Source organism: Vicugna pacos, chromosome 15 (genome assembly GCF_048564905.1).
Source record: "Vicugna pacos chromosome 15, VicPac4, whole genome shotgun sequence".
NCBI classification, from domain to species: domain Eukaryota; kingdom Metazoa; phylum Chordata; class Mammalia; order Artiodactyla; family Camelidae; genus Vicugna; species Vicugna pacos.
In genome coordinates, this window is record NC_133001.1 from 3602549 (window position 1) to 3618510 (window position 15962).

At 40.3% G+C, this 15962-nt stretch overlaps 1 protein-coding gene across 8 annotated transcripts in view; it reads left to right on the top strand.

The window, feature by feature from the left end:
• The window catches only part of LOC102543706 (methylcytosine dioxygenase TET3), a 101004-nt gene that overhangs the window by 58220 nt on the left and 26822 nt on the right, over window positions 1–15962 (top strand). For all 8 annotated transcript variants that reach the window (XM_072937474.1, XM_072937473.1, XM_072937475.1 and 5 more), the window contains one exon: window positions 10025–10115. In XM_072937474.1, the coding sequence (XP_072793575.1) occupies window positions 10025–10115 (91 nt within the window). The remainder of the gene's footprint in view (window positions 1–10024; window positions 10116–15962) is intronic.

A 15962-nucleotide genomic window follows, 5' to 3' on the forward strand; every position in this document is an offset into this window, starting at 1 on the left:
TTTCTGCTAGGCATTAGTGAGTCGTTTCTTGTGTTTAGTATCTCTTGCTGATAGTGCAAAAGATACATTTCATTCTCTCTCCAGCCTAGTGCAGAGGTGGAACAGAGCATAGTTTTCTGTTTTAATGAGTGTAAAATTAAGTGCTCAGGGCAAAAAAAAAGTCACTTAGAGCCACATAAGCAGCATTTCCTCAAAAATTGGATTTTACTCTCCTGAGCTCTACCCCAGAGCTTTCTACTCTGTATTTCAGGAAAAAAGTCACTTCTCCCACTGCTCAAAGCAAGACATAGAACAGATTTTATTTTAAGAAGAATTGAGCCGTTTCTTTGCCCTGTCCCTTGGCCTCTGTGGAGAAGGAAAAAATATTACACTGGGGACTAAAAGGAAAAGTGGTGACTTAATAGCAAGTTAGCAAAATCCTCCTTTCCTAAAACCTGGTGAAAGGAACCAAGAGAAACAAAAAGGGAAGAGAAAATTTCATCAACTGAAATTTGGAAATATGAATTCCAAGGGCTACCTGCCAGTTTAAGGTCAGTTTGAATTGGAATAAAGGATAACGTGGGGCATACAACTCCAGTGGGGGAGAAACAATAGTGGAGGCTCAGAAAGACCCCACAGCTTGGAGACATGGGCTGGAGACCACCCATCTGGAAGGCAGTGCACTCTGGGACGCTGGGAATGCAAACAGGCTCCTTTTCCTGCTCTGCTCCAGCTTCTGATGGGGATAAGGTCTGGGGTGAGGAGAGAGGGCTGGAGAGATGGGAAACCATATCTTAGGAGCCAGCTTTGTGGCCAACAGCACCAAACAAAGGCTATTGTGCAAAGAAAAATATTTGCTGAACCAATCAAACCATGGGCCTTTATTTTAACTTGATGTCTTATCAGAGTGACCAGCCCACTCCCATATGAGGAAATGAACCAAAATCTTAGCATCAGGACGGAGTAAAACCCAACCCTCCACACACACGCACAAGCACGCACACACACGTGCACACATGCACGCACGCACACAGATTGAGAGGCACTGGCCCTAACAAACAGAAGGCATGGAGATGAAATTTCCAGTTGCCGCTGTCCCCAGCCAGGCCCAGTTCCTCCCATACCCATTCAGGCTTCTGGGCTTCTGAACTAATAATTGAAACTTCTACAACATCTAATTCTCTTAAGCTTGATTCCTACGGGAAGGATTTGACCGTGCCCAGGTTAGCAGAATAACGAGGAGACCCTACCCATTCTACTTTTGGACAAACTAGTCTAGACGAGTGGCTTTCAGCTGGGGGCCTTCACCGCTCTTCCCCCCCAGGGGACATTTGGCGGAGTCTGAGGACATTTTTGGTCATCTCCACCAGTGTGGTTCTACTGGCACCTAGTGGACAGAGGCCAGGGACACTGCTGAACATGCCGCACTGCACAGAACAGCACCCTGCTCCCCAGTGAAGAATTGTCTAGCCCAAGTTGTCAGTAGTGCCCAGGGGGAGAAAGCCTGGAGATAAACTTCTTCCTCTGAAAGATTAATTAACCAGCAAACAAAAATCCAACATGCAGCCCATTCCAATTCTGTGGGGGAAAGTGGAGGCATTAAATGTAACATTCAAAATGAAGACTTACAGTAGGAAATACAAGAAGAATTTGAACAACTGATTTATCCCTTCAAGGACGTGGACTGAAATGCTCACTGTGAAACCAGAAATGAAAGATGAGGAGCTAGACTAAGGTTACGAAGAGGTCACGAGAGTTATGGATTAAACTGCAGGGGAAGCGTGCCTTTCACAAAGCACCCACAGCGCTCGAGAAGCTGTGGAGGGCAGAATCAGAGTTACAGAGAAGAGTTCCAGTGAGGGAGAGGGACCGGCTTGAAAGATCCCTCCAGAACAGGGGAAGAATATAGAAATGAACATAATCAGAGTGGGGCTAAGGGGCACAGAAGAGAGACGGGAGGGGTTCTCCACGCTAATGCGTTCTGGCGGGAATGCTGGGACATTCGCTGGTGTTCCCAGCAGGGATGGTGGAATAAATTGAACAAAGGCAAGAGTCAACGATAAAATAGAGAACGTTTTGAAATGAAAGAAAATGAATAAAAATCAACAAGTAATGTTTCGGACGAACTTACTGAATTTTAAGGATGAAGAATTGCCTACAAATAAATTAACTGGAAATTAAGTTGGTCACACATAAACTTTTTTTTTTTTACTTTTAAAAATATACTTAAAAATTCTTTTCTATGGTTTGGATGTAATTTTGGCTATTTATTTTTCATAGAATAAATTAGACTTTAATATTGATGTAAAAAAATTCTTTTAATTGAAACACACACATAGGAAGGTTTGTAGATCTTAAGTGTACTGCTCAATACAGGCGTACCTCAGAGACATTGCGGGTCCGGTTCCAGACCACTGCGATAAAGTAAATATCACATTAAAGCGAGTTGCGTGGATTTTTTGGTTTCCCACTGTGTGTAAAAGGTATGTGTACACCATACTGTAGTCTACTTAGTGTGCAATAGAATTATGTCTAAAAGAACAATGTACATGTCTTAATTAAAAATACGTTATTGCTAAAAAAAAAGTTAACCATCATCTGAGCCTTCAGTGAGTTGTAATCTTTTTGCAGTAGTAATATCAAAGATCACTGATCACCATAAGAAATATAATAATAATGAAAAAGTTTGAAATATTGTGAGAATCACTGAGATGTGACACAGAGATGGAAATGAATCGAATGCTATTGGAAAAATGACTTGCTCATCACAGGGTTGCCACAAACCTTCAATCTGTAAAAAAAAAAAAAAAAGAAAGAAAACGCAGTATCTGCGAAGTGCAATAAAATGAGGTGTGCCTGTACAGTTTAACAAAAGGCACGTACTTCTGTAACCACATCTAGATCAAGAGATGGAACTTTACCAGCATGTCAGAAGCCTACTTGTGCCCCAGCCTGGTCACTTACACCTGACCCCCTAAAGCAAACTATGGCCTGCAGACCAAATCTGACCAACCTCTGTGGGCCCCAAACAGTTTTTTTTGTGTGTTTTTAACAAAATCAAAAGAATGGTATTTCATGACTCATAAAAATTATATGACATTCAGATTTCAATGTCCATGAAGTGTTACTGAAACACAGTCATGCGCGTTTGTGTGTGTGCAGTCTGTGGCTGCTGGTGCACCACGTCAGAAGATGAGTGTAGTAACACAGAGACTGCATGCCTTGCACAGCCTTAAATGCTTGCCATCTGGCCCTTTACGTAAAGTCTGCTGGCTCCTGTCCTAGGGTTACTACTGTTCTAACTTCTAGCCACATGGATCAGTTTTGCCTTTTCCTGAACTTCGTCTGTAAGTGTTGTTTTGAATTCTGGCTCCTTTTGCTCGATGTTGTGTTGGTGAGGTTCATGCATGTGTGTATAGCAGTGCCTGGAGTCCATCCATCCTCACTGCTGTACACACAGTATTCCATTTTATGAACGTACTACCATTTGTCCATTAGATTGTCGACAGTCTTTTACACTGTTTCCCAGTTACGGTTATAGCTGATATAAGATGTTCTTATGTGCATCTCTTGGCACATGGATGTACGCACTTACATGTTTTTGTTGGAGATATACCTAGGGATGAAACTGTGTATGCTTACTAAGTACTATCCCTTTTCCAAAGTGGTTGTAGCAGTTTAAGCCCCCACCAGCAGCACTCCACCTTGAAACCAGCATAGAACGTCAGCGGCTTTCTGCCACTGTGGTAGGTGTATAATTGTATCTCATTGGCGCTTTACTTTGCATTTCCCTGGTGACTAATGAGATTGAGTACCTTTTCGTGTGTCCCTTTCGTAGAGTACCTGCTCAAGCCATTTGCCCGTTTCTCTGTCGTGTTTCTGTTTTCTTCTTATTGATCAGTAAGTGTTCTTTATTCTGAATATGAGTTCTTTGTTGGAGATATATATATATATATATTGCAGTTCTCAGAATACTGAGATAAAAAGTTTGACCTAAGAATTCTGTGCCCAGTAAAGTTGCCATTCATGTGTAAAGGCTTCATAAAAAAACATTGCCAAATACGCTCGAACTCTAATTTTCTGGAGATGAATCAAATAAGAAACAGATTGGAGAAGCTGCGGTGTGAAGGGGCTGGCAGTGAACACTAAATTATTCAAATGTAAAGTCTAAATAACTGTGACCATTATTTTTCTGAAACAAAAGGTAGTGTACTTATTCACACTATACAAAACCTGTAATAAAATAGTTTTTAAAAGAAAACAAGGAAACATTAACATAGAAAACATAAAATGGCAGAAGACCATGCATGTGTTACAGTAATCAATATAAATAGGGTAAACTCATCCGTTAAATTTGATTAATAGCACTAAACAGCACCGAGAATGTTAATAAACCTTATTTCATGATGGGAAAACAGAAGCACGTATTTGTCATTGAATCAGAGCATATACTGTATTCCATAGACCCTTACCCCAACCTTGCAAAGTATTGCCACCTGTCTGGCACTGCAACTAAGTACAAGTCCATTGCCACACAGAAGATACGTGTGTATGTAAATAAGATGAGGGTACATACTGTGGTGATGTATATGTATCTCCTCATATATATGTAAATGCATATGTTAATTAGGAGAATTAAATTAGGGAATGTATACTGGTTTCATAACTAGGCATACTTGGTTGTAAGTCCAATTTCTTCCCACAGAATATCCTCTCCCCCATACAGACATCTAATCAGGGAAAGGAATGTATACATGAAGATATATATTCAAGGAAAGGGATGTAATTAAAAGAAACAGGACTTCTAAATGACTGCTTGGCTGCCTGATAAACTGTGAGAAGAGGGGTTGTGGCTTTGGCTTTGTTTGGCACTTGGAGCTGCATCTGCCCTTTGTGTTTGTTGGTGGCCTTCCTGGCAGAACCTGACCATCTAATTTCCAGGTTAGCTTCGTTTAGGATCTTCATATCTTTTTTTCCTAGCTTCTGGAATGGAGTTGCCATGATTTTCTTCTTGAAAATCTCCTTTCTCTGCCCTTAACTGTGTAAGTTTTGAGTTTTTTCTGATTCGAGGCAGAAGATTATCACCAAAAAGTAAGTTATATTCTAGTTCCAGGGTAAGACTCTGCAGTCAGTCTATTACTTTGACTTTTCTCCAGGCTGTAGAAACTGGAATAGAGCCCAGAACATCCTGGCATGTTCTTATATTCTGTTTTCTGTAGTATCCTAGTGCCTGTAAAGACCCTTCAGACCACTACCTCCAGCACCCATGTTCTCACGTTCTCTTTCCCTCCTCATACCTTGGTCTCCTCCTCCCCGCCCCCCCACTTCACAACCATCCTTCTGTAACCTCTGTTTTATGGCTCAAAATAGTGTATATTTGGAGCTAGTGATTTTTAATCCTTTAGTTGAAAATACTCATTCACTCATGAAACATTTACATGGGTGGGCTGAAACCTGTGCTAGGTACCTTCCATCTCATCTCATTCTCAACGGTTCTGTAATGTAGAAACATTCCTTTAGCTGCTCTGAGGCTCATAAGGCTTGTGCCGCTTGGTCACAGTCAGACTATTTGGTTGGCAGAGCCTGGACAGCAACTACATACAGAGTTCATCTTATGCACCAAGTGCTGCTCTGAGCCCTTCACGTCTTTTACACAAGAAGGTGTGAGGATTACAGAGAGGCTGGGAAAATAACCCATCACAGTTGCCCAGGTCTCTGTCTGCAAAACTGTGTTCATTCTGCTGTGACACGTTAACAATAAAAAACTGATACACGCCTTGATGTTTTTGCTGCTGCAAGGTACTCTGGGAGTCCAGGGCGAAAAGGAGAAGTCCATTAGGGTTTCACAGAAAAGATGGCATTTAAATTAGGTCTTCATACCTGTCTTTTTCCAAAGAAAGAGATAGAGGAAGGCACTGTTGTCAATGAGAAAACGTGTTTCAAGACACAGGGGTATTGCATGGTTATGTAGAAGGAGCTGTGGTGGCTGTTGCAGGATGCGAGGCTGGGAGATGTGCAAAGATAGCTCCAGGGGGCCTTGTGGGCTGTGCTCTGAAATGTGTGTCCCGTCTAGCGTGGAGTCGTCGGTGAGCAGTGGCGTGATCAAATTTCTGTTTGGGGAGCATAACTGCTGGTGTTGAGTGGGATGACCTAGGAGGGCTGAGGCCAGGTAGGAGACCATGGCAGTAATTCAGGGGCGTGAAGAGTCCCTGTGAGTGGAAGCCGTAAGTGGTAGCCAACTTCCATCAGCTCGTCTGCTGGACTGCACACACCGTTGCCAACCTTTTGTTTGTTCATTTGAAACCAGAAACGCAACTGAACTCATTTTCACAAACTTGCTCTTACACTTACTCTTAGTGTGGGTAATGACATACACATCTTTATACTTGCACGTGTGTGTGTGTCTGTAGTGATGTACGTGTGATTGTGTGGATGCTAGCTGTAGCATAGTATACACGCTATACTGAAATTTGCTTGTCTTCCCACTTAGAATACCTGGGAGGTCATTTTTTAATCAGTAAATCTGAAGCTGCCTAATTCCTTGAATGGTTATGTAGAAGAAGCTGTGGTGGCTGTTGTAGGATGCGAGGCTGGGAGGTGTGCAAAGATGGCTCACGGGGGCCTTGTGGACTGTGCTCTGAAATGTGTCTAGCGTGGAGTCATCGGTGAGAAGTGGCGTGATCAGACCCTCCTAGGCTGCTGGTGGGAATGCAGGTTGGTGCAGCCACTGTGGAAAACAGTATGGAGATTCCTCAAAAGACTAGGAATAGACTTACCCTGTGATCCAGCAATCCCACTCCTGGGTATCATGTGTTTATAACACCTAACGTGTTGTGGACATTTAGACCTCTAAGATTTTTCCATTATATATGATACAGTGAATATGCTTGTATATATATATCATTTTGTATGTATGCAAGTATATCCAAATTCCTGGAAATAAATTCTTAGAAGAACTTGGCATTCTTTGAAATTGCTGAGTCAGACGGATTGGCCACTTGTCATTTTAACGTATTGCTAAATCACCTTCCTGCACCCCCACCAACGCGAGGCGTTATCAGCCTTTGATGGTGACTCATCCGAAAGGTAAAACTGGTCCTTTACGTATGTTTGAGCCATTTTCATTTCCCTTTGAAAGAACCAATTTTTATATATTTTTTACATTTTTCTATTGTGTTGTTGACCTTCTTTAACTGTAGGAGCTCTTGGTATGTTAAAGAAAAGCAGCCTTTTGCCCGAGTTCCAGATATGGCTCCCCAGTGTGGCGCTTGACTTTTCGGAAGTTATTACTATCCATTTTTCTTTGGTTAAACTTGTTGGTATTTTGGTGTGTGCGTGTTAGCTCCAGAATTTCATGTTATACTTAGAGAAGGCCTTCCCACTTCCATGATTATTTTTTTTAAAACGCATTCATTGTTTTTCTTCTAGAACTCGTATAGTTTGAATTTTTTGGATTTAAATCTTTCAGCCATTTGGAATGTATTTGGGGGTAAGGTATGAAGTATGGATGAAATTTTCCCCCAGTTGTCCCAACACCATGGTTTGAAAAATTACCCTTTCCCCATCAACGTGTCTTCTTGTGTGAGGGTCTTACCTACCCAGCTAGGCCACAAACGCTTTAAAGGCCCGAGCAGCTGTTGTCCTGTCCTGCTCTCCCCGCAAAGCTGAGCATGATGTTCTGCGTAGAATAGGTAGGACATTAATTTTTTTTTTACGTTTTAAAAATTGTGAGTTCCATATATAGGCAAGTACAGTTTAATGAAAATTATAAAATGAACACATGCGTAACCACCCACCTAGATCAAGAAGGAGGCCGTTTCCAGTTCCCTAGAAGTCCCCTGTGTACCTGTCCCAGTCACAGCCGTCTCCCATCCCCCAGAGGCAACCACGCTCTTGACTTGTGGCAATGATTTCCTTGTTTTTCTTTCATTTAAGGTTGAACCATATGAAATTGCCATTTTTTGTATAAAAAAATCATTGAATATCTGGAATTTTATATTTCAGCCTAGTAATTTCACCACCTGTGTGTGGATCTCTAGACAGTATAGTTTAATTGAGCCTGGTTTTAAGTATTATTTGAGTGTAATCTTAGTGTATTTGCTGTGTGCGGTGTCTGTTTCACTCAACGGTGGCGGTGTGGTATCTGGCCGTGCTGCAGCGCCTTGACAGGTCTCACTGCTGTGAACATACGCTGTTACATGGCTCTGTTATGTTTTATTATCCTTTCCACTGTTGCTGGATTTGTAAGTTGTTTCCATTTTTGACTACTGCTAATAATGTTGCTGTAAAAATCCTTGTACGTGTCTTGATGTATGTGACAAAGATTTCTTCTAGGACAGGATCAGCAATTTAGGGTACTTTACATAGTTTTTTGGTTCTGTTTGTTAGTTTTTTTAAACTTTTTATTTTGAAATGATTTTATGTTCATGGAAGAGTTGCAGAGTTGGTACAGATTTCGTGTATACTTGTTACCCCACATCCCCTAGTATCAATGTCTTAAATGATTACGGTACATTTCAAACTAAGACGTTAACATTAGTACAATACTATTAACTGTAGACTCTTTGGATTTCGTCAGTTTTTCCACTAATGTCCTTCCGTTCTAGGACCTATTGCATGACACCACATTGCACTTAGTTGTATATCTCCCCAGGTGGGAAATGAACTTACCCGCTGTGGAATAGTATTTGTGTGAAGTTCTTTTTGTTTATAGCCTTACAGTATCCAAAGTACTGTTTTCCAGAGTTACTATTACACCGTCTTAACAGTCTCGTTTCTTTCACTTAGAAAAATTCATTAAAAATTCATCCATGTTGTTCTGTGAATCAGTAGCTTGTTCCTTTTTTTTTAAAATTGTAGTGAACTTCAATAAAATAAAATTATTAATTTTAAAATGAACAGTTCAATGACATTTAGTACATTCACAATGTTGTGAAATAATCATCTCTGTCTAGATTTAAAACACTTTCCTCACTCCAAAATAGAACCCTGTCCCCTTTAAGTAATGACTCTCCATTCTTCCCTCCTCCTAGCCTCTGGCAGCCATAATCTGTTTTCTGTCTCTCTGGATTTACCTATTCTGGATATTTTATATGGATGGAATCCTGTGATACGTGATACTTTGTACCTGGCTTTTTTTTTTTCCACAGTGTTTCTGAAGGTTCACTCACATTGTAGCATGTATCAGTACTCCATTCCTTTTTTTTTTTTTTTCAGATTGTGGTAAAATTTGCCATCTTAACCATTATAAAGTGTACAGTTTAGTGGCATTCACAGTATGGTGCAACCATCACCACTATTTCTAAAACTGTTTCAACACCCTAAACAGAAACTCTGTACCCATTAAGCAATAACTCCCCATTCCTCACTCCTCCCAGCTCCTGGTAACTTCTAATCTAATATTTATCTCATTGAATTTGCCTATTCTAGGTATTTCATAAAAGTAGAAAAGTATAATATCTGTCCTTGTATGTGTGGCTTGTTTCACTCAGCCTGCCGTTTTCCAGGTTCATCCGTGTTGCAGTATGTATCGGAACTTTATTCTTTTTTTCTGATCAAGTAATGTTTCATTGTATGGATATACCACATTTTGTTCATCTGTTGGTGGACAGCTGTGTTGTTTTCGCCTTTTGGCTCTGTGAATTATGCTGCAGTGAACATTGCATCCAGGTGCCGTTTGAGTCTTTGTTTTCAGTCCATTCGGGTATGTACCTAGGAGTGGAGTGGTTTGCTGACCCTGGTCTAGAATATGTATCGTGATAAACTGACTTCCAAAGTGGTTAGACTACAGTCTTGACAACGCATAGTTTTATTAGATTTTAAATTTTTTTGCCAGTTTGGTCCGTGTGTGATGGTGTTTCATTGTGATTTTAATTTGTATTTCCTGATTTCTAATGGGTTGAACACATTTTCGCATGTTTATTATAAGCCATTTGAATTTCCTGTTTTGTAACGTGCCATTACTTTTCCAGTTGGTGGTTTGCCTTTCTAAATGAATGCTGATGAATTGGTGTCTCCAGATAATGTTTACTCTGTGTTTCTGCAGAACAAATAGTGGAGAAAGATGAAGGTCCATATTATACTCATCTGGGATCTGGCCCCACAGTCGCCTCTATCCGGGAACTCATGGAGGAGCGGTGAGTGATGTCCAGGGAGAAGTGGGCAAGGTGCTAATAGACCGTGGATTTTGAGCACCTCTCGTTTTCATTGATAGTTTACAGAAGGGAACCCCTGATGTACAAACTGTGAGGAGTTGAATGCAGGATTTTCACCCCCAGTGCTCTGGGTTTCTTTCTGTATATAGATCTGCCCTCTATATAGCTCCTTTCACGCTGTCTTGAAATATTTTTTTACGGAAGGAACGGAGTTAAACAGTTGTGTGTCCTATACAACTTCCCACGGTCTGAGTTTGGCTGCTACCTTTACTGTGGTGTCGTTTCACCTTTTCTTCTGCCCTGTGTCCTGCAAACTGGTGTTCGATCTAAAGGCTTGATCAGAATCAGATTGTTTCTTCTTTCTTTCAAAACACCTCTACTAGGAGGAACGTAATGTCTCATCTTTGGCCAATCGGCACCGATTCAGATGGTCTCCTGAGTCTTTCGACACGATCCTAGGAGTTCTTAATTCCTCATATGACAAGGTGTTCTGGGCTTACATTGTACATTTATCCAAGAAGTCCTGGTTCCTTTTACTGGGGGAAAAACCGGCTCTGGGTGCTAGGGGCGCTCACTGCTACTGGGGTCTTCATTGTTCTAGGCCATTTCAGTAGAAACAGCCAAGATGTATGTGTAGGTTTTTTATTTTTGTTATTGTTTAGTGATTAAATACATCAAATACATCATGAGTTGATGCTGGCACTTCCAGCTCAAACTCCGGACTGTAGAGCTTTTACTTAACAGCTTTTTCGGTTTTCTGAAGCTGTTTGTATACATAGATAGTTTAAAATCTAGGTACATGTTCACAGCAGTCATTAAATACTATGGGTTCCAGAGCATAGAGAGATAAAATAGCTTGGTGGTTGACAACATATGGACACCAGAACTAGGCTAAGGTCTAATGCCGGCCCTTCCAATCACCCCTGAGTCCTTTGGCAAGTTGCTTCACTTCTCTGTGACTCAGTTTTCTTGTCTATAAAACGGAGATGATACAGGTACCTAGACTGGAGGAAAGTTGTGAGAATAGACTGAATTGATGTCTGGAAAGCACGTAGTGTTTACTAGTAAGTACTACATGCAGGGCATGTACATCATATCCACATGTACTGACTACATTTTCATAACAAGCATTAGTGTTTTAATAGTAAGGGGACAGATCGTGTAGCTATAAATGCGTTTGTTCACACATATACATACAGATGTGTGGAAGGCTGAGTAGCTTAGAATTTCCACAGATCTGGGGACCAGATTTCATTTGACCCGGGTAGTCAAACTAATATTGTCATTAATATAGCAGGGAACATAATTTTGAACTTAATGACTGTGTTGGTACCCTCAAATGAATAAAAGGTAAGGTGAATAGAGGACAGTGATCTGCTGTAAATACTCTTAATCACCCAGTACCATCTGGAAACGTTTATATTCAAAGTACCCCATCAGAAAAGCATTTGATCAAAGACCCCATCTGTAAATTCAAGCCCTATTGAAAGGGCACCTCTGAGTCCATGAGAATCACCACAATCTACAAATAACAAATGTTGACCAGGATGTGGAGAAAGGGGAACCCTAGTACACTGTTGGTGAGAGTGAAGCATTTGAAACAGTGTTTGTGTTGTCCATGCCCACCCGCATGTGCCCCCATGCATATGTGTTGCTGTCTCAAGGTTGGAGCGGGCGTTATTTTGGCCGGGGGTTTTTGTGAGCAATCTTGACACTATTGTTTTATGGGTCGAGGGCTGCAGGGGAGTCAGATGTATAAGTTCGACCTGGGACAGTTTTTGAGTGTTTGTTTCTTGGTAACAGTTTCACAAGATTTCTAGACAGCTCTCTAAATAACTTTTAATTATAGAAGATATGTTTTTAAACAAGGATTAAGAGATAATGATAAAGTTGAGATTTGTCCTTTTCTTTTTTTTTCTCATTGCTTTAAAAATAACAGCCAAGTATAGATTCTTCACAAACTGATCCAAGGAAGGAATTCCTCTCAAGACCAGGAATACTTGTGTTTTTCCTCAGCAACTGGTTTATTTTTATCTTAAGGACCTTGTAAATCATGTAACAGATTGTGTTTCCATCTTTATGTTGGCTGCTAGTAAGCTTAGAGCCAGCTTTGTGTACGCTCATTCGGAGGAATGTAATTTCTCAACTTTGGCCCATGGGAACCTGTTTAGATTCACTCCTGAGTCCTTTGATATGACCCTAAAGAGTCTTCATTAGCTTCCTTGATTTCTCATGTAATGAAATGCTGCAGGCTCATCTCTCAAACATATGCACAGGATCCCACGGTTGGCATTTTGCATACCAGCATCATGTCCGTCTGCTTCCCCCTTTACTCTGACTTCATCCCTTCCCTTCCCTTCCCTTCCCTTCCCTTCCCTTCCCTTCCCTTCCCTTCCCTCTTTTCTTTTCTTTTCTTTTCTTTTCTTTTCTTTTCTTTTCTTTTCTTTTCTTTTCTTTTCCTTTCCTTTCCTTTCCTTTCCTTTCCTTTCCTTTCCTTTCCTTTCCTTTCCTTTATCATCACACAGACATCTTTTTAAGCTCCTTCTGGAACAAGGAGGGGAATGAATGACTGCTGAAAGTCACCTGGCTGTGGGTCTGGTTTGAGAATGATCTAGGCTGCCTCTATCTCTAGACTTCCCCTGCAGGACTACTCTACTGCCAGGAGTTGGCCAAGGCAAGGAGGGGAAGCAAACTGAAATCAAGGAGACATTGGTGCCTTTAGCTTATCTGGTAAAGATTGAGAGGACACAGGGAGAGATCAAACACCAGTCTTAAATATTACCAAATTTATTAATGGGTTTCTTATGTTCTGAGTACCCAGGTCCTCTTTATCATAGATAATTGAAGTCAGATGTTCAAACCCATCTCTGAAAACGGTGTGCTACACAGAGCCACGTGTCCTCTAACTGGAAAGGGGGCCCTCTAGGAGTTCACTGAATGTTTACTCTAGAAATGAAGAACACACACAGTGCTAGTAAATCCTCTGAGTTTGGGGAGAACTGGACTCATTACTGTGTGACAGAGATTACCCCTAAGAATCACCACTCTAGGTCAGTGGTTCTCAAGCTTGAACGTGAATCAGGTCTCCTGGAAGGCTTGTGAATAAATGGATCACTGGACCCCACCCCAGACTTTCCAACCCAGCAGGTCTGGGATGGGACCCGAGGGCCTATATTCCTCTCATTTCTAGGGGATGCTGGCCCTAGCACCACCTTTGAGAATCACTGGCTGAGACAGTCAAGTTACCCTTTAGAGCAAGGTTTCAGCCTATCCTTGCAGACTTAGTTTAGGGTCTAGGAGTTCATCTGTATCCTAGAAGGTTCTCTTAACAATAGGCCAGAAAGTAAGACATTTAAGAAAAAAGAACTAAATCCAGAGTTGGTTGGTTGCCTTTAAATGTAGAGACACAAGGAAAAACAAACTGCAAAAAACCATGAACCCATGAAGGTTAAGCAAAATGCTACTAAATAACCAATGGATCACTGAAGAAATCAAAGAAATCCAGAAATACCTACAGACGAATGAAAATGAAAACACCACCACCCAGAACCTGTGGGAGGCAGCGAAAGCAGTTCTTAAAGGGAAGTTATAGCAATACAAGCTTAACCTCAGGAAACAAGAAACATCTCAAGTCAGCAGCCTAACCTTACAACTTAAAGCAACTACAGAAAGAAGAACAAACAAAACCCAAAGTTAGTAGAAAAAATGAAATCATAAAAGATCAGAGCAGAAATAAATGAACTAGAGATTTAAAAAAAAGTAGAAAAGAGCAATGAAACTAAAAGATGGTTCTTTGAAAAGATAAACAAAATTGATAAACTTTGGGCCAGACTCATCAAGAAAAAAAGGGAGAGGGCCTAAATCAGTAAAATCAAATGAAAAAGGAGAAGTTACCACCGACCCCACAGAAACACAAAGGATCGTAAGAGGCTACTATGAACAATTTTATGCCAACCTAGAAGAAATGGACAAATTCTTAGAAAGGCACAGTCTCCCAAGACTAAACCAGAAAGAAATAAAAAATATGAACAGACCAATTACCAGTTCTTCCACTGGATCAGTAATTTAAAAACTCCCAACAAACAAAAGTCCAGGACCAGATGGCTTCACAGGTGAATTCTAGCAAACATTTAGAGAAGAGTTAACACCTATCCTTCTGAAACTATTCCCCACAGTTGCAGAGGAAGGAACACTTCCAAACTCATTCTGTGAGGCCACCTTCACACTCTGATTCCAAAACCAAAGATGTCACAGAAAAGAAAATTACAGGCCAATATCACTGCTTAACATAGATGCAGAACTCTTCAACAAAATACTAGCAAACCAACTCCAACAATACATTAACACGTTGGTCACCCACTGTGGATGGAGTGTGTTTCCTGCGGGGCCCGAATTCACACGTCACCCCAGTGTAATGCACTGGCAGTATATGTGCTTATCATTAATCTCTGTTTTTCCAGTGTAATTGAAATTGTTTTTAAAAAATAATTTCTCATTTTCAATTTTCAACCTATTTAGAGTTTTATTTCTTCTTTGAATGTCATTATTCTGCACGGAATAAATTCAGGTAACAAAATAGTTTGGGACACTGTGGCGCTACTTGTAAACAAATTACTTGTAAAAACCTGCATAATTGAATGAAGAGAAAAAAATATTTTCTATCTGTATATATACTTATATGTTGTTCTATTAGATACTTGTATTACAGACAAAAGTTGTTGCAAATTACTTGTAAAAACCTGAATAATTGGATGAAGGAAAGTATCATCCATATCTGGGTGACAGGGCCCCTGAGGAAACAAAACTTCACCTGGATTTGGGTGACATGGCGATCAATGTGTTAAGAGGATTGTACACCATAATCAAGTTGGATTCATCCCAGGGATGCAAGGATTTTTCAATATCCATAAATCAGTCAGGGTGATACAGCATATTAACAAATTGAAGAGTAAAAGCCGTATGATCATCTCAATAGATGCAGAAAAAGCTTTTGATAAAGTTCAACATCTATTTATGACAAAAACTCTCCAGAAAGTGGTCTTATGGGGAACACAACTCAACATAATAGAGGCCATATATGACAAACCCATAGCAAACATCATACTCAATGTGAAAAGCTCAAAGCATTTCCTCTAATAGCAGAACAAGACAAGGATGCCCACTCTTAGCACTTTTGTTCAACATAGTTTTGTTAAGTCCTAGCCACAGCAATCGGAGAAGAAAAAGAAATGAAAAGGGTACAAATTGGAAAAGAAGTAAAACTGTCACTGTTTGAAGATGACATGAATCTGTGCATAGAAAATCCTAAAGATGCCACCAGAAAAGTACTAGAGCTCATCAATGAATTTGGTAAAGTTGCAAGATACAAAATTATTATACAGAAATCTGTTGCATTTCTACACTAACAATGAAATATCAGAAAGAGAAATTAAGGAAACAATCCCATCTACCATTGCATCAAAAAGAATAAAATACCTAGGACTAAGCCTACCTAAGAGGCAAAAGACCTGTACTCTGAAAACTATAAGACACTGATGAAAGAAATTGAAGATGACACAAGCAGATGGAAAGATATACCATGTTCTCGGATTGGAAGGATCAGTATTGTTAAAATGGCCATACTGCCCAAGGCATTATACAGATTCAATGCAATCCTTATCAAATTACCAATGGCATTTTTTCACAGAACAGAACAAAAAAATTTTAACCTGTATAGGAACAAAGAAAACCCTGAATAGCCAAAACAATCTTGAGAAAAAATGGAGCAGGAAGAATTACACTCCCTGACTCAGACTATACTACAAAGGTACAGTAATCAAAACAGTATGG